The sequence below is a fragment of the Eleginops maclovinus genome, chromosome 1, assembly GCF_036324505.1.
Source record: "Eleginops maclovinus isolate JMC-PN-2008 ecotype Puerto Natales chromosome 1, JC_Emac_rtc_rv5, whole genome shotgun sequence".
NCBI lineage: Eukaryota > Metazoa > Chordata > Actinopteri > Perciformes > Eleginopidae > Eleginops > Eleginops maclovinus.
The window spans coordinates 11837565-11862092 of record NC_086349.1 but is presented as its reverse complement, the minus strand read 5'-3'; the positions used below and the strand labels follow the sequence as shown (position 1 = coordinate 11862092).

Below are 24528 nucleotides of genomic sequence, written 5' to 3'. Positions count from 1 at the left end.
GTTATAATCAGTTGAATCCAGTATGCAAAATTAAGATTTTTAGGGAGGAAACAGTTGATGATGTGTGTCCCAGTTTCGCCCAAAAACATAATGTACTCAAAATTAGCACTTTTCTCTAAAAGAAGCTTTTTGTGCAAGTCATAATTCAGTTCTTTCAATATTCTTAATCATGTTACCATTTTGTCTTTATTGGGGGTGTTAAAACATTTAGTCTGTTTTCTCTCTTGTAAAATCATTTTGAATATATGGGCTTTACATTTTTGCTGATAAAAATTACACAAAATATTGTAATGTTTACATCAATATTGAATCATTTCTAGGGTAACCGAGTTTGTCACTGCGATGTGTTGACGTTGATACATTGTGATGCTGCTCTGATGAGGGATGTGAAAATGTGTGCGCCCTGTGTGTGTGTGTGTGTGTGTGTGTGTGTGTGTGTGTGTGTGTGTGTGTGTGTGTGTGTGTGTGTGTGTGCGTGCGTGCGTGCGTGCGTGCGTGCGTGCGTGCATGTGTGTGTTGGTGTGTGTGTGCAGACAGGTTTGAAGGAGCAGACTTCCTTGTCATGCGTACGGGTAACATCCTTTGATGTGTGTCTTACCGAACATACCAGAGGTCTAAAATGGAAACAGAAAAAAGCTGTCAACAGACTTAAATTGGAGTACAAATTCTATGTATTTAATTTAAGACAACGTTAAAACAATTCTTGCAATTATAGATTTTTGAAGGCATGATATTTGATTTTTTTAAAGACTGATTATAGGAATATAGGTTGTTGCAAATTATTTATTATATTATTATAAAAAATGAGATGCCTGTGTATTAAATGTTGCACCAGCACTGCACACTTATTTACGTTTTGCAATTATGCCCAGGAGTGAATTGGCGGTAAAATAAATAGAATATATTCATTATGATGATTATGTACTTCATGAGATTCGTTTATCTTTTTTTGTATTAGTATTAATACTGAAAATTAGTTTTTGCTCGAGGGGTGCTAAACATTCGCAGTCCCCATGGTAACCCGTCCTATGCCGGTGTACATATGCATTATGTGACCAGTGTTAGTTTGAATTGTGCTTCACTTTTTAGGATCAAATCTCAAAGCATGACACAATCCGCCTTGGTACCAAGGTGTTTCATAATGTCTGAATCAGAATATAGCACCCCTTGGCTGACCTGATGTGAAGCATAGGGATTTAGATTGTATATTTGCATGATTCTATCTGCTTGGCATGCTCTTCCATTGTGGTAAATGGAAATGGTAACTGGAATTGTACTTATATAGCGCTTTATCCAGTCTTTTCGAAGCGCTCAAAGCGCTTTACATACTACATGTCATTCACCCCATTCACACCCATTCATACACCGTTGGCCATGCCATTGGGAGCAAATCGGGGTTAGGTATCTTGCCCAAGGATACATCGACATGTTGACTGCTAGGACGGCTCGAACCCACAACCTTCTGGTTGAAAGACGACCGCACAACCTTGCAGCCACAGTCGCCCCGTGGTATGGAAATGGATGAGGAAGGATCTTCAGCCTTTTTGAGTTTACATCTACCTTGTTTGATTTTTTCATTCATCAATAACTAATGATCTGCTGTTTTGCAATAGGAAAGCATTGACCTATTCCTGGCCTTATTTGGAATTGAAGAAGTTATTTAATGAGATGTTGCGCAACAGAAACGCTTTGAACTGATTTTTTCATGAAACCGCCCCCTTTATATGATGTTCTGCTTTTAGGTCAAGCGTTGTTATTTGTTATCCAGTCTTTAGTTGTAATCAGAATAAGATTGGGAAGATTTCTTGATTTGACTAATTTAAATAATGACTCATCAAGGCAAAGTGGAGAACGCAGCAGGCAGTGTAACACCACAGATAATCAAGGGAAAAGATACAAGAATGTTTAAATGTTGGGGGAACTTCAAGCTGTCTTTGTGCAAGTTGTTTTTCTGCTATCACACACTGAAAATACACTCGCACTGAATCTTTGGTATAAATGTACTTTACGTTTATGTGACAAAAAGAGATCATTATATTCCTTCCACTTCCCCATTCAAACAAAACTTGAAAGAAAAATTGAAGTCAAACTGTGCTACTCGCAGTGACTCTCCCACAATGATTATTCACATCATAGGTGAGAGCACTGTGTGAATTAGACCTAAATGTCATTCCCTGGTTGTGAAAATCACATTATCATTGCATGTGTTGTGCTGAATAACAGTCAGTCTTTCGCTCCCCAAGTTATCTATGCTCTTTGAAGCTTGTGCTGCATGTCTACGATTTTGGATGTGCAGGAGAAGGGGAAGGGAAGGCAATGGGGGAGGGAAGGAGGGGAGAGGGAAGGGATGAGGGCAAGAAAGTGAGCAAGCTGCAAATTATGTGAATAAGAGAGGGTGTTTTTTTCTATTTTTAGCTGCAACCTTACATACTGTTACATGGCTGCTGTGAGACTAATCCACAGTAGCGCTGGCTCGCAAAATATGAACAGTAATTATAGGGGGATTTTTTGTTATCTTTGGCTGTCACCCATCACTGGATCAGGAGTCGCTCTGCTATATGCAAAGGCCTGCTTGAATTGCAAAGGAAAAAACCCATTACATGAGTGTTGCACATGCCCAAGGACTTGAATATTAACAACCTTCTGGTGGTACCCAGGCAGAATAAACACTTGACAGATTTTTTCTTCTTCTCATGAATCACATTCACGTGGCAGTGCCAGGTGCATAATCCTGCTACAACTCTCTTACTCCCCACCGGTGCTGTGATTTGTTCTGTGTTCGGTGTTGTGATGAGTTGTCAAAACTCCCTGAGCAGCAAATGCTCCCGTTTTTTGGGAGAACGTGACAACTTAGTTCCCTAGCTACGAAATGGTTCAACTTATCTCGGAAACTTCATTTCTTAGGGATATTTTAAAGATAACCCATAGGAAGAGTATACTTTTAATAAGAATTATGAGAAGGACATCCCATTCTGATATGCGTGCTGTCCAATATAGTAGAAAAGCAAGCACTGATAGATTCACACGCAGAGAAGCAACAGGCTCTTTCTCAGACTTTTATTTCTCGACTGAAAAAACTGAAACGTAGACTTTAATAAAATGTATTATGTCAACAGATTCCACATCACTGTATTAGGTTAGGTTTCAGTGTTCCACTCACTACTTGTGTACGATTGTACCCAAGTAATGTTTTCCTGTAATTGAAATTATAACATCCTGTTCCTCTTAAAGATTAAGTACAATTCTCAACACATTAATGTCTGGTGAATGAGAAAGGACGTACTGCTCAATGGCACAAAATCATAGGCTGCTGATAGGAGTGGCTCGATGGTATCGCTTCACCATGAACTGAGATTTATACCACTCGTAACTCACCTCCTGGCTCTTAATCTGAAACAAAAGCTTGTGGTTTTCTCATGCCTGCTATTGTCTTCTGGCCCATTTTCCAAATAGCATTTACCAGTTTTAAATCAATATCGAACACACATTTTTTACATTTGTTTTTTCTCATTTTGTTTTGAGATTAAAGCTCCATGCAACACTTTCTGTAAAGGAAACGCAATATGTTAAGATACATAACCTATGTTATTCCTACTTGCTCTGAAACTACGATAAATTCACTGTCACTGATAAAGGTAGATGATTACTTCAGGAGGAAGAGAGTTTATATTTTTAGTTAAACAGTCAAAGTGGGACACTGTTTCCTCATTTTACCCTTGAATATTCCCCTAATACCTCAATAAACCGTCTGTAAATCCCTGCTCAGGAGAGATGAACGTGATTTGAAGTTTTAATATGTGACCACTGCAGGTGTAGAACATATTTTGGTCTTCTTTGAAGTGAATAATTCCTCTCTTGCTTCCACTTGTGTTATGGTTCCAGTATACTCACAGATTCCTCACACCTCTTTACCCAGTGGGCTTTCCTGCAGTAAGAGATTAGCTTCATGCTCTTGGTGTTGCTAATCATGTAGAAGGAGTCACGTTGCAGGAGGTTTTTCCAGTACAGTAAGTGTGTGCAGTCAGCAAGGTAACATCAATATTATTTCTCAGTTAACAATTTGGGCTATTTTTTTCGCCTTCCTTATCTAGTTTGGCTAGGTAACTTTTTACAGATGAGAATCAAAGCCATTCTAACTGTGACTCTACCGGACCTGTGCATATTGTCAATGATTGCTCATTTTAACTAATTGAAGAAATGTAGCCATGGGAGATGCATTATCGTTCAGCCAGATTGAAATGATCTCACACAATCAGTGAGGGTAAAATATAAAAATAATTGATACTGCAACTGTGAGTCTTTATTAATGTCACAAAATGCTTTGAAGTACTTGGGTATACACATTGCTGCAGATTTTCAGGGTTAGCACACACTGCTGATAGTGTGTTTTAGTCCTTTTTCTGGTGTATTTTGTCTACAAAGAGCTTAAATGATGATGCGTTGGGTGCTCACAAACAAGCAACAGTAAAGACATGATGTTGTTTCCACACTGGCTTCTGTTCAGTTTTGATGGCTTATTGAAGAATAACTCAAATTATATTATTTTGACTGTAGTGTCAGTTTCTGTTGGGAACTTATTTCCATCTAAGTGGATCTGTGATCTTGATTAAATGTATGAACCCAAACGTAACTTAAAAAGAGGAAAATAAAGATACTATAATGATGTACCGTGACTTGATGTACTTTATGTCTAGACCTGTTATTGACCGGTCAATCACAGATGAATGATAGTCATTGGTCTGCACCAGTGGACATACTCATCCTCACATGAGATAGAAATCATGGTTATGCATCTGTGAAGCTAAATCACATCAGAATCACTAGTAAAATGTAGAGCTTCACACTGTGTTCACCCAGACTACAAACTATGCAAATATGTGCATGTCCAAAGGTGATGCAACTCAACTCACTCAAATGTTTCCTCAGTGGCTGGATAACTGTTGTGTCAAAATGTTCTTGGAAGCATTTTTAAAGCTTTTAAAACTCCTCACAGAGGAAAACTGCTGTCAATGCAAGCGTTCTGATCTAAAAGGCGGACCAAAGGACACCTGGCACAAATTTACCAATTCACCTACCTGCTAGCCCCTCTGCTTGGAATTAGACATCTCCCATTTCCATTAACCTTCAGATGAATGAGTGTGCTGTCAGAGGAGCCTGATTTAATACAGAGTGAGGGTCAGCGGGCAATGTCTCTGCATGTTCTCCGCTTCATTTTACTTGTCCTCCCTGCTGAACCTTCCTGATATAAACTTTGTGTGTGACCACATTCTATCGCACATGGGGGTCTTTCTGAATACAAAGCGTTTAAAATTGTTGTCATCTTCAGAGGGTTTACAGGAGATACAGTATAGCTATAGATATAGCCAGGTAATCAAAACACTGTTGATTTGTATCTACAGCGCAATACAATCCATAAAAAAAGATAAGAGGTTTGATACTGCACAGATGTAGTACTGCAGAGCGTGTGGAAATTCTGTGCTATAATAAAACCATAAAGCACCTTCAAGGACTTTACAGCTTCACACAGAGCTTCACACAGATGTCACATTTCATGAAAAAATTGTCTGTAGCCTTTTCATTTTCTCTGCTTGCTGCTCCTCTCAATACTTTGATGTGTTCATACATACAAAGCAAATCAATAGGCCCGAATGCAGCATATTCACTGAATTTGAAAGGTTAATGATTAAACAATATGTGTTACATTATTTTCTTTATTTCGAGCCAGCTGCTTATTGTAGTAAATGGTAAGTTGATCAAAATAACAGAAGATCAAACTGTGAATAGTTGTTATTGGAAAGACTTTCTACCAAACAGTCATGGAAACATTGTTACACATACCCTTTACAGGGACTTGGTCGTGCTACCAAAATCACTTTGAGAACACTTATGGTGATGGAGCTGCAGCTCTGACTTTCATCAAAAAGATTTAAGTGCATATTTCTTAAAATGTACTGTATTTCTAAGAGCATTTTACTGTATAGCAGGGAAGATATTTTCCATAAACAATATTCACCAAAGTTGGGAAAATGCACATTTATTCCAACGTGTTACTGTAGTTTTATAAAGATAACACCAAACATGGGTGCAGTGTTTATACACTTCCAGGCCATAAAAAAATCAGAAGACTTTGCGCAGTGGTCCTGAATCTCCCGTCATCAATACAAGATCTTGGTGAAAAATTAATGCAAGACAGAAATAAATGTTGTGGCATTTCAGAAGCTGTGTACCTACTTTTACTCCAGTACATTTATTTTTGTTCCTTGAGTTACTAAGCACATTTGATTAATGATGTGAAATATAGCCAACACTTAAATCAATCTTTAGTTACACTGCACCTTAACCAGCTTCGATAACACTTTAATGCATCACTAGTTATAATCAAAGCACATCATAAATAGTATTCTGTTATTTATACATTTGCATAATGAGTACTTTTACTTTTGGTAGGCTACTTAAGTATATATTGATGCTAATTTAACATCTTTCAATCACACAGAATTCCTACATTGTTGATGTCGTATAACCAGGTGAAGACCTTTATTGTGTGAAGTCATTCTGGTCAAACTTTTTGTAGAACGTCTTTTCGGCGCTGCACTTTGTAGACGCTCCCTGCGCACTAGAAGAGTCTCAGCTGCGGACCAGTTAGATTTGCAGCTCGAAATACGCAGCGTATTGGCTTGTTTTTATGAAAAAGGGATAGTAATTTACCTACTACTACCTACTGGTGTTAAGAGACGTCGTTTGTTTTTGAGGAAGGTTTTGTGCTTTAATTATTAATCCGTCAATTTCCAACTAACTCTCTGGGTATCAGTTAGCGTTAAAGAGCTAAGTTCTATAGAGCGCCCATCTTCCAAGTGTTGATGTTTGGCCTAAAACAGATTAAACTAATAATAATACCAAGATGAGACTGTTTATTGGAGAAACAACTGTGTACAGAGTGTGCTACAGTGACAGAACAGAACAATCACCTGCCATGCGGTAAGAAAGCTGTTTATGCTTCTAATGTGTGTTGGTTTTATAAACGGTGCAACTGTTTGTGGAGCTAAATGATCAACGTGCGTGCTCATTAGTGTCATTTATTCCCAATATAGGGGAAAGGATGATCATTTAGATGGGGATAACATTGTTTTATGAATTTTCAGTCACTAATTGGTGTGTGGTGAATAAGTCACAGGTGTGTTAGGCAATATAGTAGTGCAACTGATTTAATTTCACTTATTTAAACCCTGTATTGATGCAAACAGGTACTTATGAGTGAAGCTTTTTTTTGTAATTATTTTTTTTTACAATGCAGGCCCCTATCAGAAATGTATGCTATTGTGTTGCAAGCAGCATCATTTTCATACAGGCTTTATAGGTTTATAAGGTATATCCACCTTGAGCAGTCATTTTGGGTCAATGGTGCACCTCATAGTTTATATTTCAGATGGACACTGCAGATATTTTTATTAGACTTTAGTGCTTTTTCCATTTAACTGAATTGTGTTATGGAAAGTCAGCAGTTCCTTTATTGAAAAGTTTCATTTGCTTTCAAAAGCTTCTAGTAATGCAACCTACACGTCTTCACTACTGTTGTCAAGTAACAGGAAATGAGACTTATATCAAATTTACAGAAAAAACTCATCAAAGGAGCTAAAAAACGTATTTCTCTATATAAAATATGGATTCGATTTAATAAGTAGGCAGCAGTGTTTGCAGGCAAGTCATTGGTTTGTACAGTTTGTGAGGATTATTTAAGAGGGTTTGCTTTTGACTAAGAAACTGCATTAATGTGTTATTTCTTCAGTACACCCCGGTTACATTTGGCTTCTTGTACAAGCTGCACTCACATTGCCACATACTACGCTACTATGATTGCACAGCTGCCAGCAACAGCATCACACACAAACAGTCCACACTGAAACTCACAGCAGGTTAGTGACACAATTTCTGTTGGCCAATTGGCATACACACTACCAGTCAGCCCTTCATGGTGCTGTTATTATCACAGCAGCCAGCAGTGATGCACAGCAGCACCACAGCCTCTACCTACTACCACTCTCTGGCAGGGCTGGATGTTAACCAATAGCCCGGCAGCAGAAGAAACTATCTCTCCCTCTCAGCCAACTGAGACCCATTGATTCACCATAGTTGGCTTTGGATTTTGAATTATACAGACTATATAATATGTAGCTCAATTTTGGCTTTTTTAAAAATACTTCTTTTCAATAAACTAAGAAGTATCGTAAGCTAGATGTAGTGTGTTTTATCTGGACCCTTTTAACCAATAAGAAGAAGCTATTGGACTTTTTGAAATGTCACAGCAGGCAAAGCAAAGATTATGACCTAACTTTGAAATTATTTTAATCATGGTTGCAGTTAACAAACAGAAAGAAGTACAATTTAGATTAACGATAAAACAGCTTCCAAATTATAAATATACATTCATCTACAGTATATCCATATATGAAAAAATGCCACAAAACTAAAAATAAGTCAATAAAACCCACAGGAACAAAAAGGAAACACACAAACAAACAGAACATACCCCAAAGACTTATTTTCTAGTTTTACAGATGTGTGTTGGTGGTATATGTCATATGAATAAATAAAATAGTTTATAGTTTCTAAAATAAAGAAAACAAACTTTGCTGCTCTCTCGTTGCCACATTTCTGACTGCGCTGTTCTCCCAGAGTGTTAGTCTAAAGACACTGATGCACTTGAGTGTAACGTCAAACTTTTTCATCCTACAGACAATAGAATTATGGGATTCCGCTTTAAAAAGAAATCTTGACAAGTGTCATTCGAACTCTGTATGATCGAGGGGTATTTTTGCCATGAGTAAGTGACAAATGTTTTCTCTCTGGCTCATCTGTAATCCTCACTAATCGCTCAAATTTGTTTAAGTTTGCAATCGTGATTGTTATGCAGCATGTTTTTGTTATGCTTTAGTATTGAGATGGACACGTGTTCCCTTTCCTGTGTTATTTTTCTCTCTGTTCACTGCATTTTTCTGCAGCGGCAGGTGGATGATGCGTCAGCAGCAGCAGCATGTGATTTTTCTGCCAATCGTGTCAATCCAAGTCTCTAATCCTTTCACTTTCCTGCTTCTAAATCCTCACTTCAGGCGACTGTGCTCTCCCATCTAGACAATCCATCTCCACCAAGCTTTCCTCTGTGAGACGAGAGATCATTGATGAGTGATAAAAGCTTTAATCCCAAACACATACAGGATTATGAGTGTTGCACATTTGAAGTAAAGGAATAGTGCATGCTGTGACTTTGATAAGAGGAGGGAGGAACTTTTGTTGTTCACTGGTGGAAATAATTATCCAAGTAAATATCCAACTGCACAGAGCAATATGAAAAGAACCACTAACAGAACAGTCTATAGCCTCAACTTTTTCTTCGGCACTTGCCATCATTTTCCTTGTCAGAGGCTTTTGAGTGTGTGATACATTCCAGCCAGTGAAACAAATAATTGTAATACATCTCCAAAAGTTAATTCAGACAGAGCATGGTGAATTAAACTTCAATCAAAACTGCAAATTGAAATGCAGGCACTCAGAAATATTGTTAAAATATTCAATTCACCACGGTAGACAAAGCTTAATGCAACTCTTTATATCAGTATGTTGGGAAATTAATGATGAAACCCTGATGAAGGGAAGTGACTGAAATGCTTTTGAATCAAATAAGCATAACATACAATGTTCTGGTAGTACAAGTTTTCGTTTGATCTTTCATGTCACACACTATCTCCTAGAACCTCTCCATACTAAGTTAGACCTTATAAACGAGTGAGAATTAAGCTAGAAGCCTTCACTCGCCGGCCACTTTATTGGGTACACCTTGCTAGTACCGGGTTGGACCCCCTTTTACCTTCAGAACTGCCTTAATTCTTCGTGGCATAGATAGGTAGCATCACGCATGCAGTTGCGGCAGATTTGTAGGATGCATATCCATGATGTTTAAACAATGCTCAATTGGTACTAAGAGGCCCAAAGTATGCCAAGAAAACATCCCCCACACCATTACACCACCACCATCAGCCTGGACTGCTGATACAAAGCAGGATGGATCCATGCTCTCATGTTTTTTACTGCAAATTCTGACCCAAAAATCCAGATTTTGCAGCAGAAATTGAGGCTCATCAGACCAGGCAACATTTTTCCTAGCTTCTATTGTCCAATTTTGGTGAGCCTGTGTGAATTTTAGCCTTCATTTCCTTTTCTTAGCCAACAACCATGCCTCGTTCAAAGTCACTTAAATCTCCTTTCTTCCCCATTCAGTTTGAACTTCACCAGGTCGTCTTGAACATTTCTACATGCTTATATGCACTGAGTTGCTGCCATGTATTTGGATTAGATATTTGCGTTAACAAGCAGTTGAATGGGTGCACCAAATAAAGTGGCCAGTGAGTGTACTTTTCAATGTTGATTTAATAAGACAGTATTTTGGATGGATAACACACTTCAACAGTCAACAACAAATTAGTATGTTGTATCATGTGTCAGTTCAAAGTTATCTTACAAATCGATAACTGCACTCTTGCTTTATCACTCACAAAGTTTAGAGGAGATGTTGCATTCTCCAGATGTGTGAAGCGGCTTAAAATCTCACCTTCTACTGTAATTATCTGAAGCGCCGCTGCCTAAGGGAGTAATCTCACTCTGGCCGAGGTGTTAGGATGGGACTGCTCAGCGGGATACAAAACCACAGAGAGCTGTTACTCTGAGCTGACCCCGAAGATCGGTTTCAACAGTGTGGTGGGCTTCAACGGTTTCAATAGTGTTGACTCGACTGCAGAAACATTAAACATGGTTTTTGTAATGGCAAATCAAAACAAATGAGTATAAAATTAAATTTAAGGAATATTTTAGCATTTTTGGACTGACTTGGATGTCCGTTCACTATGCCTAAGGCTACAGCAAGCAGTGGTATATCTTAAGCTTAGCATACAAACTCAAAACAGCAAGCCTGGCCCCTAAGGAAAAAATTGACCAATTACCTGTCTAGCAAAATCTGTAAATAAATCAAAACATATTTTCCAATATGTCAGCCATTTTCTATTTGCCAATCATCTCCTCGCTTCTTAAAATAATTGTATGATTTTTAGAATATGGGAAAATGTCCCATCACATTTTCCTAGAAGAACAATCTGACCAACAGTCCCATACTGTGAATATGTGTTTTGTTATCATTAAGAAATTGAACATAAAATGTGATAAGATATAAATTAGATTAGAACTATTTTAGAACTTTTTCCCAGATTGAATTGCAATAGAGAAATTCCAAAGGTATATTACTGGTAACATTGAAACTTCCATCATAGCATAATTTGTCTGAAAGAGAGCCCAACTTTTTCAACACTACCCAATATTCTACCCAATACTCGACTGAAGAATACATTTGTATGTGTTTACTGTTCATACAGCTCCGGAAAAAATTAAGAGACCACACACATTTCTTCTTAAATCTTTATCTCTACATGTATGGCAGCCACTCCAGTGTCTGTTGAATTCCCACTCAGAGAAATGTTGTCAGTAGTTTATAGAATTAGAAATAGAAAAAATAAAACAAGGGAAAATTGTGGCCTCATAAATTTTTCTGCGGCTGTATATTATGAATATTAGCTCATCCTTTTAGTCCTAAGATAGTCTAGATATTTTATATTCACGGTCAACTTTTATATTTTCATTCTTTTAGTTCTGTTTTATCTTCTATTTTGAGATGTTTATATTGTATAATTGTCTATTTTAAAAATTGTATTTCTAGTTATGTGCAATACTTTGTTTTACATGCTGCTGCAACAAAATCATTTCCCTGTTTGGGATCAATAAAGTATATCTTATTTTATTTCTTATCTTTTACCCAAACACTCTTCATGACTAAAGAACACAAAAGTAAGAAAAACTACAATTTTTTGTCGTTTGAGTGAACAATTATTTACTCTTAAAAATGTTTTCCTTGTCATCACTAAATCATGTACGCACTTGTTCAGCTTGCTCGTGTCTTTGTAGGTAACTCTGCAAGACATATAAATATAACGAAGCAATTTAATGAGCATTTCCCAGAGTTGTCAGTGCTCCGCGACCGTTGAAATCTCATTAAATTAGGCACAGGGACACTGAAGCTGTTTCACTGAATTAAAGTTCCCTGATGAAACGCAACATTCAGGTCCAACTTGAACACTAAACCCTGACAGAGGGGCCGTTCATTATACATGTAATCCTTCTTGTTTATGTTTTGGCAGCAGCTTCCAGCCCCCACAGTCGAATCAGCAGGGATGACAGTGAAAAGAAATGGTCTTGTCAAGTGTGATTCATGCCACCCCCCTCCTTGCTTTCTCTCCTGGTGCCAGTACACAGACTTCTGAAGTGTAGTTTGAGAAGTTGTGCTACGACAGATATGTCTACTCACATTACAGACTGGCATACTTCCAATTCACAGCATCATTTTCACTGACCAACACCTTCGCCATTGAAAAAACACTCCAATGAATATTACATTTTCCAACATCAAAAGGGGGTTTGAGTCGGAGTAGTTTTTTTTCAGTTTTATCTTAAACCATAAAAATATATATGGCCAGTTCCTCTCATCTGAATCAAATGTTCTTCCATTTGCTGTTTTTGCTAATGCATTCAACATTCACCATTAACTGTTCATCCGTAGTCTCAGAGAAAGTGCATAGCCCTGTTGAAGAGCGTTGAAGTCATTTCACAGCAGGAGATTTTTTGTCTTTAAAATACACACTGCGCTGCAGAGAAAAAATGAAAGCACTGCATGCAAACATCCTGCCTGGTGGATGAGAGGTGTTTGCGGGGTGCTTGGGAGTTCAACTTTGAACTTTAGTTGGAGTTCTTACCGGGGATCCACATTTAATATAGTCAGGCAGATTTACAACAAACAAATGAAAGTATGTTTTTACAGCACACACAGGCAAAGCCTCTAGATGCTTGGCCTAGATCCAAAGTTTGACAGCATCTACAAGGACAGTTCTTATAGTTCAAAGAAGCGCTGAGAACTGCACACTCCAGGCCACCCAGTGTCTATAAAAATACTTCACAAAATGTTCTAAACACCAGACTGTTTTGAGTCATAACAGTTTTAATTCATCTAGATTACCACGGTGGCGTGGATTGAATCCTTCCTGTTGGTGCAGAGCTTTGCGTCGGCTGTGATCACAATTGTCCAGAGACAACAAAGAATTAGACACAACGCTTTTCATTTTAACTCAAGATTCCTGAGTGTGTTTATGAGCTGACAGTGTTTACGAGGCTACATTATTAAGATGTTAATGTTCAAATAACATTAGCCCAATTATGTTGAGGCTGCGGCCCCTTTGTGCCCACACATCAGACACTTTTCTGTTGTTTATTATTCTATCTCTCATGCTAAAATAGAGTACAAGCTCAAGCTGCTGTGTAATCCAGTCAACAATTGAGCATGTTGTTACAACTGCAGCAGAAAAACACAAGAATGAGGGCAGAGAGAATAGGAGAGCATGTAGAGCTCAGCAAAAAACAGAAGGGAAATCGAGGGGGATGCATTCTCTGCTGGAGGGAGAAGTAGACAGATATGGTGAGCCAGCGCCGGATTTTTCTATCACAGCAAACACACAAACATACATAAGAACCCCCGCATACACACACGTAAACAAACCATCCAGGAAACCACATCCCATTCCAGCTTCTCTCCCTTTTATTCTGCCCTTTCCAGCGGTAACAGATACGATTAGTGGTGTTTAATGAGCTCTGCAGAGATGTGAGTGTTGCTGGCTTCTCTCTGCTTCACAGCTACAGAACCCCCGGGGTTCGGCTCCACCGAACCACTGATGTGTGTTCCTGTTCCCTGCCTCTTTATCAGGAGCATGCAAATCCTCTGCTGGGACTGTAGGTGGGAATTTTGGTTGCATGATGTGCATTTCTGTACTAACATGCGTAATGGTGTATGTGCAATGTGCTTATGGTGTTCCCGTGGTGTGTGATTTTATATTAAGGATGTATATTACATTTTTGAATGCTGCTCTGTGCCGAGCAGGGAAAGGGCTGCAATTAATGATTATTTTTATTAGATCTTTTTTAAGGGTAGTTGTGGTTAGGGTTAGTCACGTCTATGGTTAGTCCAAACAGAATGAGTCCGAAATAATAAGAAAATGCCCATCACTAGCCAAATGTGACGTCATCCGATTACAAAAATATATTGCCCATCTCAAATGATATAACAAAGAGAAGAGCAGCAAATGCCCACATATGAGAACATTAAAACAGAAGATAATAAACATATTTGCCCGGTTAAATAATTGAGCTGTCAGCATATGTATGTGAATGTCCTTAATGGGTCAGAATATAGTACATCCTTTTCTCAAACTTTAACCTTGATGCCAGGTGGTCAAGTTAAGATTTTGTGAGTAGCTCAAATCAACATGTATGTTACTTTTGTAAGTAAAATGTGCACAAAAGTCCTTATTAGGAAATGAATGGTGGCAATTTCAATGATCAGTGTTCCATGAGGTCTGTTGTTGCCAAAATATATATTATACTTTTTCATTCATTTTGCATCTCTCTGGAGGACAACAGTTTTCTTGCATATTTTATGCAATATTCAATATTCTTCCTCAGTGAAGGTATCAACACCCTACGAGACCTTCTTCACAACGAACATCATGTGATCACACATCAGGTGCTGACTTCCTCTAAGGCGATATTATGTGATGAAAGAATCTTCTTGAGTGACTTAACGAAGTGTGGAAACATCACATTCACATCAGGTCAAATATTATCAATCTGACAGACTACTAGATAAAGATGTAGTGGTTGGTTGGTTCTCTTTGCTATTTATCTTTTAAGATGTGAGGCTTTGATCGATTTGGCTTATTTTCACAGAGTAATTAATTCAAATGAGTGGGCTGTAAACCAACTCTGACGACTTCAGTTCACAGGCTTTAAGATTAACATTTGGACATTAGGGGGCAATGTTGTGTAGCATTAATACCAAACCAATCATACATTTACTGATGTCGGATTTACAAATAACTCACCTGTAGTCAGTTTTAATTCTTATCATTTGACTCCTAAACATGGTTTCCTGCCTTATTTTCTTAATTCATGTGCCTGCATCAGCGTTAGTCTTTGTCAGCCAACCATGCACATTTCTGTATCACAATAGGAACTTTTTTTCCAAATGTTTACATCGGTAAAACTTAGATGTTATCGTCAGTTTTTTGTTTTGTTTCTGAGCATGTCTTAAACTTTTTCTTTTTTTTTTGCAGAGTTTCAGAGCCTAACAAGTTATGTTCTGGTTATGTTTGCCAGATGTTTTCGAGGTGCAAACTGTGCTCAATATTGCGCACACTAAACCAAATGCAGGGCTTCCTTTTGAAGCACCAGAGGAACTAGTTGCACTAATATAAAAACAGAAAGTGTAGTCCCTTCCTGATATTGACTCCACAATGTGTCAAAATATACTTCAATGCAAACCGAAAATCGATACAAAATCTGGATTTAAATTGGGAAATATCTCATCAAAGAACAACTATACATCATTAAAAACCTCTGTATAAGTTTATAGAACAGTGATGTGATTTACTCTCTGAGCTTAAATATAGACTATGGTGTAAAATGGGGATTGAAATTGATAGGATTACATTAAGAACCACAACTGCACATGATTTAATATTACGCGTAAACTTTATGTGCAGTGCTAAGTGACAGTTTTTTATCCTCCGCACCAAACTGAAGAACTTGGCTCACCCAATTTCAAATGAAGAACTTTGTTGAGTATATCCTTTTACAGCTCAGTGAATAGCAGCAAACGCAAGTCTGACATCAGAAACCTCAGAAATGAATTTTGGCTCGTCACTTTCCATATTTCATAAAATTTCTCCAAGATTTCATGTGTGCTGTGAAAATCTCCCATGAAATAAGGCCCTTTTATCTCAACATAAGCCTGACTTTCTGCACCCTATTCTATTAGATTTGCTGCATACGACTTTTCAGAAATGTTTCATCGGTAGTGATCTTATTTCCCCTGGTACCCAGAGTTCTCCCTACAGAGCAGATAAAGGCCTGACAGGGCGTCACTGTGGCCTCTCATCCTCATGTTGTGCTGTTCCAGCTCCATAGGAGGACTTGTGAATGACTTTGAAATGTGCTGGCGAGACAGCACTGGAGAGAAACAAGAAATGACAGAACGAAGACAAAGTGAAGAAAAAGTGCGAGGGCTCAGCAAGATTTACATTTCTTTTTGCAAGTATTGTTACCTAACTACTGCAGCTTTAGCTTTCTGTTTCTTTCACACATTCATCCATGCCTCTCAGATTCTATATTTGCTGAAGGAGAGCCGTAGGGGGAATCTATTCCAGTTTGCACAAGGAGACTGCTGAGACACGTGGATGTATCTCTTGCTGTGAGTTGATTCATAGTTTGTCTGAGAAAAGATGTGTTTGATGGTTTTTGTTAATGGGAATGCACAGTGATTACAATTTTGGCGACTTGACAGTGAATATTTGAAGTTAAATATATAGACTAAAGGTTACTGTCTGTGTGTGGATTGATTTTCATAGTGTTGCTTTCATAATCAATGGCACTACTTTTTAATTGTATTATGATGATTGCAAAGAAAGTGATGTTTGTTTAATAACACTGTCTGAGAGGGGGTTATTTTACTATGTTTTTATTGAGTTTAAAGTTTAACGTGCTTTTGAACTGGACTGAATAATATTGACATTGGGGCTACAGTTTCTGATTACTTTAATTCACTGTTTGGTCTATAAAATATCAGAAGACCATGACAAATTCCATCTCCCATTCCCAAAGCCCAAGAGGAGGTCTGACCAGAAGAACATGTTGAGTGAGTGAGCTGCACTTTTGGTATTTTTGCTTTAAAACATTACTTTAATAGGAGGTGTTTTCGGTTGATAGCCTAAGTGATTAAAAGGCTTTTAGTTTCAGCTGTAGGTGTTTTGTCCACTCCATTTACAAACACAAGAGGGGAGAATTATCAGAAACGCATGACGAAAATAACACAGTTTGTGATTCACGAATGCCTGCAGGTTCATTATCTGGACAGTAGAGGGCACTAGCTGGCAGCGGCTGAACTAACATCTCCCAAAGCTTGACGGAAGGCTTCACGCAGAGCTGCTGATGTGCACCTGTGTGGTTACCACTTCAAAAAAAGGATGCAGGAATGTAGCAGAAAGAGGAAATATGACCTTTTGCCTCTTTTAATCCACCACAAAAACTTGTCAGAACAAACACCGGATTACTGTAGTGCTTGATGCGATGCAACTGTGTTAGAGAGGTGGTTGGAGTGTCTGTGAACTCGGCGACAACCCGTGCGCTCGCCTCACGTATTCAAACATCTGACTTCAGCTCCAATCTCACCGCCAGGGGACACTCTCTCCCTCTTCACCCGCCTCCCTCCCTTCTTATCTCTGCCGCCTTCGGTGCCGACTTGTCAAATTTCCTCCTCAAAGCTGGTTTGCTCGGAAATGTCAGCCACTGTGAAAGACTTTTTTTTTTGGTTATGTAACGCATTAATCTATGCTCTTTTTTTTTCTGCGTGGGTTTTTGTGTGTGAAAGATGCTTTATATTTAAATCCTGAAAAGACCCTATCCAGATTCTTGGCCTAAAACCATCCTGCTCAGTATGGATTTAGCAGGTTGGTTATATTTTAATTTGCCGGAAATGTGCCAAGGTGTTTCTAAAGCAGAACACGAGATTTAATGTTTGAGCGTCTGTATCAGGTGGCCTCTTCATCACTGCACCTTTGACTCCCTTTAGAACTGACAAAGCTGTTAGTGTGAGCAAAGTTTAAACACTGCAAAGATGGATAATGACACAGTAGGGGTTAGTTTAGCAGCTCATGAAAAATACAACAGAGATATTTATGTTAAAAAGGCACAAAAATATGGAAATTGCTTTTTCTCACTCTTTCTTTTTCACATGTGGTTGGCCTCGGAAATAGTTGTGGTGACCTTTCAGAGGCTAAGGGGGATTAATGGTAAATGGATTGAGGAAGTCTGTGTGTGTGTGTGTGTGTGTGTGTGTGTGTGTGTGAGTGTGAGAAGGAGGAAATACAGTTTAGGGGCTAGCTATTTTTTTTATGTGGAAGCCGGAGAGGAAACCTGGAAGGAGAGGTTTGCCTGCATGGGACACACAAGGGCAAGAGCAGGGAAACAAAAACAGGATAGCTCTCAGGCCAACATGGAACATTTTGGACCAGAAAGGGTGTTGACAGATAAATCAGTGACAGTGTGACAGTCGGAAAACCTCGTTTTCCCAATGTTATCTCTGTTGTTCCTGCTCAGAGAGAATAAATACATCCTAAAAGGAAGAAGAGATATGACTGTGTGTGTGTTTATGTGTGTGTCTTTTTAATGGTGCTATGGTATTTAAAGCATTTTATGATGCACTTAAGTCTGCCTGCACTGATAGCTAGACCATTAAAAAAAAAAGCTATAATTTCAGTTTTTTACCGTCTTTTCTAATGCCAGTTAAATTCTGCAGATTAATGACTGATATTTTAATCATGTCAAAATCCAAATAAAGCAACTGTTCTGAATGTTAACTGACTCTTGTTTTGTGTGTCCCTCTTCTAGCCGTGCAGTCTCTGAACAGCATTAATGACCAGATTGCTAGCTTCATGGTGACTGGAGCCAAGCCCGTGGAGCCGGATCAGCCTGTCTTTGCTCCTCCTGAGAAGGAGCCGCTGCAGAAGTCCATGACCCTGATGAGGCACCTCCTTGTGGATGCACAGGTACAAGAAACAGGACAGTCATTTGTATTAGAAGAAGGCATTTGGAGCTAAAGAAGAGACTCAAAGAGAGACTCATCAGTAACTAAATAGTTGTTGGATACAGGTTGGGGGGGAACATCACACTTTGTAAATACTTGATATATGCCCCTTTAAGACACTCAACACAATCAGTTACTTTGATATGAACTTACATAAAACAACTCAGATATGATTTCACTATCTTATGAATGGACTATCACCTCCTGTTGTTGGAGGTTTGGTTGTTGGTAAAGGTTTCTGAGCAGCTTGCCATTAAAATGAAAATAGCTCATCCCCCTTTAAGGTCATCCCACCTTAAGGGAGCATCACTTCTCAAGATGTTTTCTGGCTAAATATCACTATATAAATTAAAATATTAATTGACTTACTGTTTTATGTAAGTAACTCTAATTGAGAGATTTTCAGTTTGAAAAGAATAATTAGTGGAAGACCAATTTGCAATGCAATGTAATCCACCTTAGCATTGCTGGATAATGTGATTTTTGAGACGAGAACAACGAAGTTACTGCCATTACCTGGCAGACTTGTAGTGCGGGAGTAGAATTCATGCTTCATTTTTCAGCAGTGCAAATTGTTTGTGAAGACGCGGAATGCTGTTTCTCAGCTGGTCCGGCAAAGGGCCAGATCCACTGAACAGAACATAGAAAGTATTCTAGCAGTAAATGAGTTTTTCTTGACACCCCGCCTTTGTTTGACTGAATCTTCATCCAAGTCCTCTTATTCCGAGGTGACCCCAGTGGCTTTGAATCTATTTCTGTGGAGAATTCACCTGTTGTAAGCAGCCATGAGAATGTTTGAGGATTAATGTTTGTGGACTGCTAGCATGGCACCTTTTTGGTTAGCAGATGAATTTCTGAACTGCTAATAGAAGAGATGGGGACCATATTGTCAGCCACTCACTCGCTTATGTTCTTGCTGATAATTTCACATAACCTTTGTGAGAGAAGAGGAGGAGATGAGAGTCGGATTCCTGTGAGCTCCAATTAGAGGCAGGGAGAATGCAGCCAGCTGAAGTGGCAGTGTCAAGAGTGAGATTGAGCTGTTTGCGATTTAATGCGCATATGCTTCTTGTGTTAATTTGTTTCAGTGTCATTTGGATGCCGTCACACAAATACAAATTTATTTGTGCTGTGAATTTCACTGTACTATAAGCTACAATGGAACAGATGGTGCTAAATAAAAATGGTCATGAACTGTAATCCACAACAAGTTGGCAAAGCTTTAAGTGCTTGCTTTTTATGTGTTTTAATGTAGTGTTTTATCCCAAACTAAAATTGGTTGCCAGAGAGATAGTACTTACTTAGAATCTTGTATGTTTCTAAGAAGCTTATTTAATGCTGAAGGAAAATCTACTTGCACACCAGGAGAGGTGACGCAGAGACTTCTGTCAATGAACGCTCCTTTCTTTTATATTTGTTTCACTTTATCACGATATCTCTCATTTTCCTCTAAAGGCAGGTAACACTCTTTAACATAACAGCTGTGCTTTTCATTTTATTAATAGTAAATTATATGAAGCCGATGTCTGTAGTATTTATCACTGTCTTTTTGTTTCTTCAGAACAAGAATCTCCAAAGACAAGAAAATTAATATGAAATAATTTGAGAGTTTTTGTGGTCATACAAAATCAGAACATCCTACAAACATGGAACGGACGTTTGATGGTTGGACAGATAACACAAATAATGACATTTATTTATTTATTAAACTTCTCCAAATCTTGTTTTAACAGTTTATTCAACACCAAGTGACAAATTCCCTAAATACCAAAATAAACACGTTGAATATGGTTTTGTTCACTGTAGCGAAGGCTCGTCATGCCTCCAAATCCATTTATATTTGTGTATGATCAGTACAATGGTCTTTTTGGCTACCATCAAATGAAATTGGTTGCCACTTTATTTAGTTTTGCATCTACTTTGAAGGATCCCTGAGGGGGGGCACACCAAACCAGCTGTAAAAACACTGTCTTATTGAGCTAGTTGACCCCAAATCACTGAGAAAGGTGCAGGAGGAGTTGAAAACCTAATCAGGACTGACTTGAACATGGGCCTTTCAACAAAACATTACTATTGCCCTGCTACGGACAGCTCACTGCAGAGCAGCTCCGGTGTGAATCTTCCTTTACCTCCAAGGGCCCATCTGGTGTGTATCCTGCAGTCAAGCTGGGAGGAGATTGGCTGCTGAGCGTTTGCCACCGACCCTCTTTCTAAGTCCCTTCCTCGTGCTGTACCCGGCTGTGACTACATTAGCGGTGCTGTCAGTCATCAGTGGAGGGGAACAAGGGGGGAGAAAGAGAAAGTTTGGGCACAGATGGGAAGCCATTAAAGGTGACTTTGACAGTGACTGAGTGGAGACACTGATAAATAAGATCCATCTGACCCCCTCTGTCCTCCACTCTGCTCAAATCATCAGTGGAGAGCTGCAGACACGTCTGTCACCCCTACAGAAAAAGCAAAGTTCTTTTTTCTTATTGGACCAAGTTGCACAAAATGTAAAAGGTAAAAAAACAATGAGTATGGAAGTATATTCGATCAATTTTTCTTGTAATGAAGTTTTCAAAAAAGGCAATTGTGAGCCCTTTGTAATGCTTATTGAGCACAGACCGAATCAATATCGCTGGCATTGCTTGCTGTTCTGAGAGGATCAATATTAGCTTTGCCGGTAAGTTTTGTAGATCAATAAAGTCTTCTTTTTCTGACCTTAGTGACGTGAATACAGTTTTATTTAAATCGCTGAAAACTTGTGTGGTTTGGAAGTGTATATAGATGGTGATTTTCACATAAAGCCGCACTAATCAATGATTTAATTAAATGAATAGTAGGTTAATTGTCAATTACCCACCTTGTAGTTACCCCCAGCTACATGTAGCATTTTAGTGTCTTTACGCTCATTGTTTAGGCTAGCTACTTTACTGTCAGTTGAATCTCAGCACTCTCATCTACCTGATTTCCAAAGTTAATGTTGCTTCATGTGTGCTGATTGTGTAGGCAACTATTTTATAACATTTGAGGCAATACATGAACATTTCACCTATCAACAATGTCAATTTTGTTTACTTTTCATTCCGCTGCCCCCTTGTGGCCATTTTTCTTACTTGACAGCATGTGCTAAAGTCATAATCCTCCTATCTACACTTATTGGATACCTCATTCAGTTGTGTCAACTCCAATAGTTATCCTTTGTCCAGATTAATATTTCAACTCAAAAGACTGACTTCCACATATATTAGCCAATAGTGCTGGACCAGTGCCCAGGGTCATGGAAGAGCGCAGGCTGCTTCCATCTCTGAGGAGCGGGGGGAGTGGGTGTAGAGGGAGCGAGTGTGTGACGGGTCAGTCCGTCCCGCTCAGACTGGGGCCTCAGCTGGTCCCTCGGAGCACAGTTCTAACCCATGCATAATACATCACCACGGTCCCATCTGCCCTCTCAACCCCTCGTCTGACTCTGCCAGGCCTGTCTAATGGGCTCTTCCCCAATAAGGGGGAGTCAGATATGCTGCCATGTGCTGCTACAGTGATGGCTTATTGTGGGCCAGCTCAATCCCAGTGTGTGACAAATGAGAATGGAAATTGGGTAATTTGGTTTCAAAGAGAGTGTTGTCTTCATCTACTGTTGGAAATAGCCAAATTGGTTGCCGGTTTTCGCTCTGTTGTTAAAACCTCCAGCAGTGTTTTCAAAATACTAGAATTAGCTCGCCCGAGTTCACGCCACCAGTGTGTTGATTGAATTTGGAAAATGATTCTTTCATATCAAAGGCAGGAAGCTTATATTTGAGGTCATGTGTTAAGAAGTGTTTGTGATTATAACATTTTCTGTTAGTTTGTATTTCCGTTTGCCTTTACTCAAAGTAATAATTGCTCGATCTCCGTGAATTTGCACTGATTGTACTTTTACAGACAAGGTTAAAGCTCTGTCATTGGTAATGCTGCTGCAGTCAAGAGTATTGCACTTAATGAAAATTCCCAGGGATATCTCATGCATTGAGCAGAGTTTCCAGGAGGAAAATGTAAAATGAAATATGTAAATGTATTTTACTCTTAATCTGGTACTTGTAATTTTTTTTTCTTGTGGCCACACAAAAATTGAATGTCGGTATGAGATGGATGACATCGCTCCTCTAGGTGGTATACTTGTATGTTGAGCAGATTGAAAATGACAGCTTATCTTGTAAGGTATAAATTGAAAACGGTTTCATTATGGGAATACAGATCCGAATGCTTCCTGCAGATAAAATAGCTCTCTGTCACAGTGAAAAATAATGGTATAGGAATTGTCATGAGTCAGTACAACATGTAATAATAGAAGACACTGCATACTCCTTCTCTGGCAATCCATGTTGGAAGCCGCACATTTTCTTAAATGTGTAACAAATGTTTACTGAAAGTGATTTACAGAATGGACCTGGTGATTAAAACTGAACAGTATTCTGAATGATTTAAACATCACCAATTTGAGCTTTGCTGTATGAGTACGAGTCATGTCTGGGGTAGTTAGTGTGTTTGCACATGGGCTAACATCCTTGAAAACCCTATACTGTATCAGTAAATGCTTTCCCACAGGGGACGTCTGCTGGGAGACAGGGAATCTTTCCACTCACCATACATCTAAAGACCCATAACATGGAATAAATAACCTCATGTTTCAGGCGAATGCCCTGCAAGGAAAACTATATAATGACTATTGAAGTATATTGATTTGGTAGACGCACTTAACGGAGCAAGGGAGAGAGCTGATAATTGTGAAAGACTTTAACACACTACAGGCTTTTCTCTCAACATGCTTTAACCCTTTCAATCAGAGGTCAAGGTCTGGCTCTAACAACAAGCTATAGGAACCATAACACGGTTAATAGCCTGCATTGATCCACAATGCAATGCCTCAGAGATTCTGTGACCACCATCCCACCGAACACAGCCAATAACTAACTGTCCTTTCCGCTCTCCTGGGGTATAGGGAAAGATAAATGTGCCTACTCCAAGGTGAAACGCAAGCCTGAGGTCAGGTTCAAGCAAACGGCTAAGTAGAGACATTTAACCCAGAACAAAATGTATTCAGATGCAGATAAGTCTGAGACCCTGTACTCGTCCTCCCCAGGGAAATGGCTTTATTGTATCCCAAAATAATTTCTGTTTGATTTTGGTATTGAGTTAGAAGGCCTCTAAAGCTTGCACTAGCTCTATGAAGGTCTTGTGAAACCCCATGTGGGATTGTCTGCAAAGAGATAGAGGACCTTTTGTTAGGCTGTAAGTTGTCATAGATCAAAGGAAATCATAACAACTAAAGGGAATAACCAACTCTATACTCTCTCTCTGGCAAAATACTGTAAAGGACTTTATATTATAAAGATATGTATCAATATCAGACATATGCTTTGTATTTCCTTTAGGCTGTTAATTTATTTGGTGAGGATGGAGTATTATAGGCTCTCAGACTGCCTACCAATGCATTTATTGTTGTGGCTAATGACCCAGGGTACACAACTCACCGGAAATTCAATCAACTGAATAATTTATCCTTTTGGGTATCAAATAGAAATATTTGCATTACTGGCCAAGTCATACCAAGGTTGCTAGGGAACAGGGTTTGTCTGACAGGAACTGTCCAGGCAGCCATTATCACGGTAAAGTCTGTGCTTTGTTATAAACCAAATTTCAGCTTTTCTTTTTTCGTGGCTTCTCATGATAGCAATAAGCCTTAATCCCAAGCATATGCATGTGTGCTTTGGCACTATTTAGTTTTTTTA

The 24528-nt window shown here is 38.8% G+C and overlaps 1 protein-coding gene across 1 annotated transcript in view; it reads left to right on the top strand.

The window, feature by feature from the left end:
• Positions 1–24528, top strand: part of kazna (kazrin, periplakin interacting protein a) — a 157438-nt gene that overhangs the window by 322 nt on the left and 132588 nt on the right. Inside the window, exon 2 of the mRNA XM_063885327.1 lies at positions 18586–18743. Coding sequence (XP_063741397.1) covers positions 18586–18743 — 158 coding nt within the window. The remainder of the gene's footprint in view (positions 1–18585; positions 18744–24528) is intronic.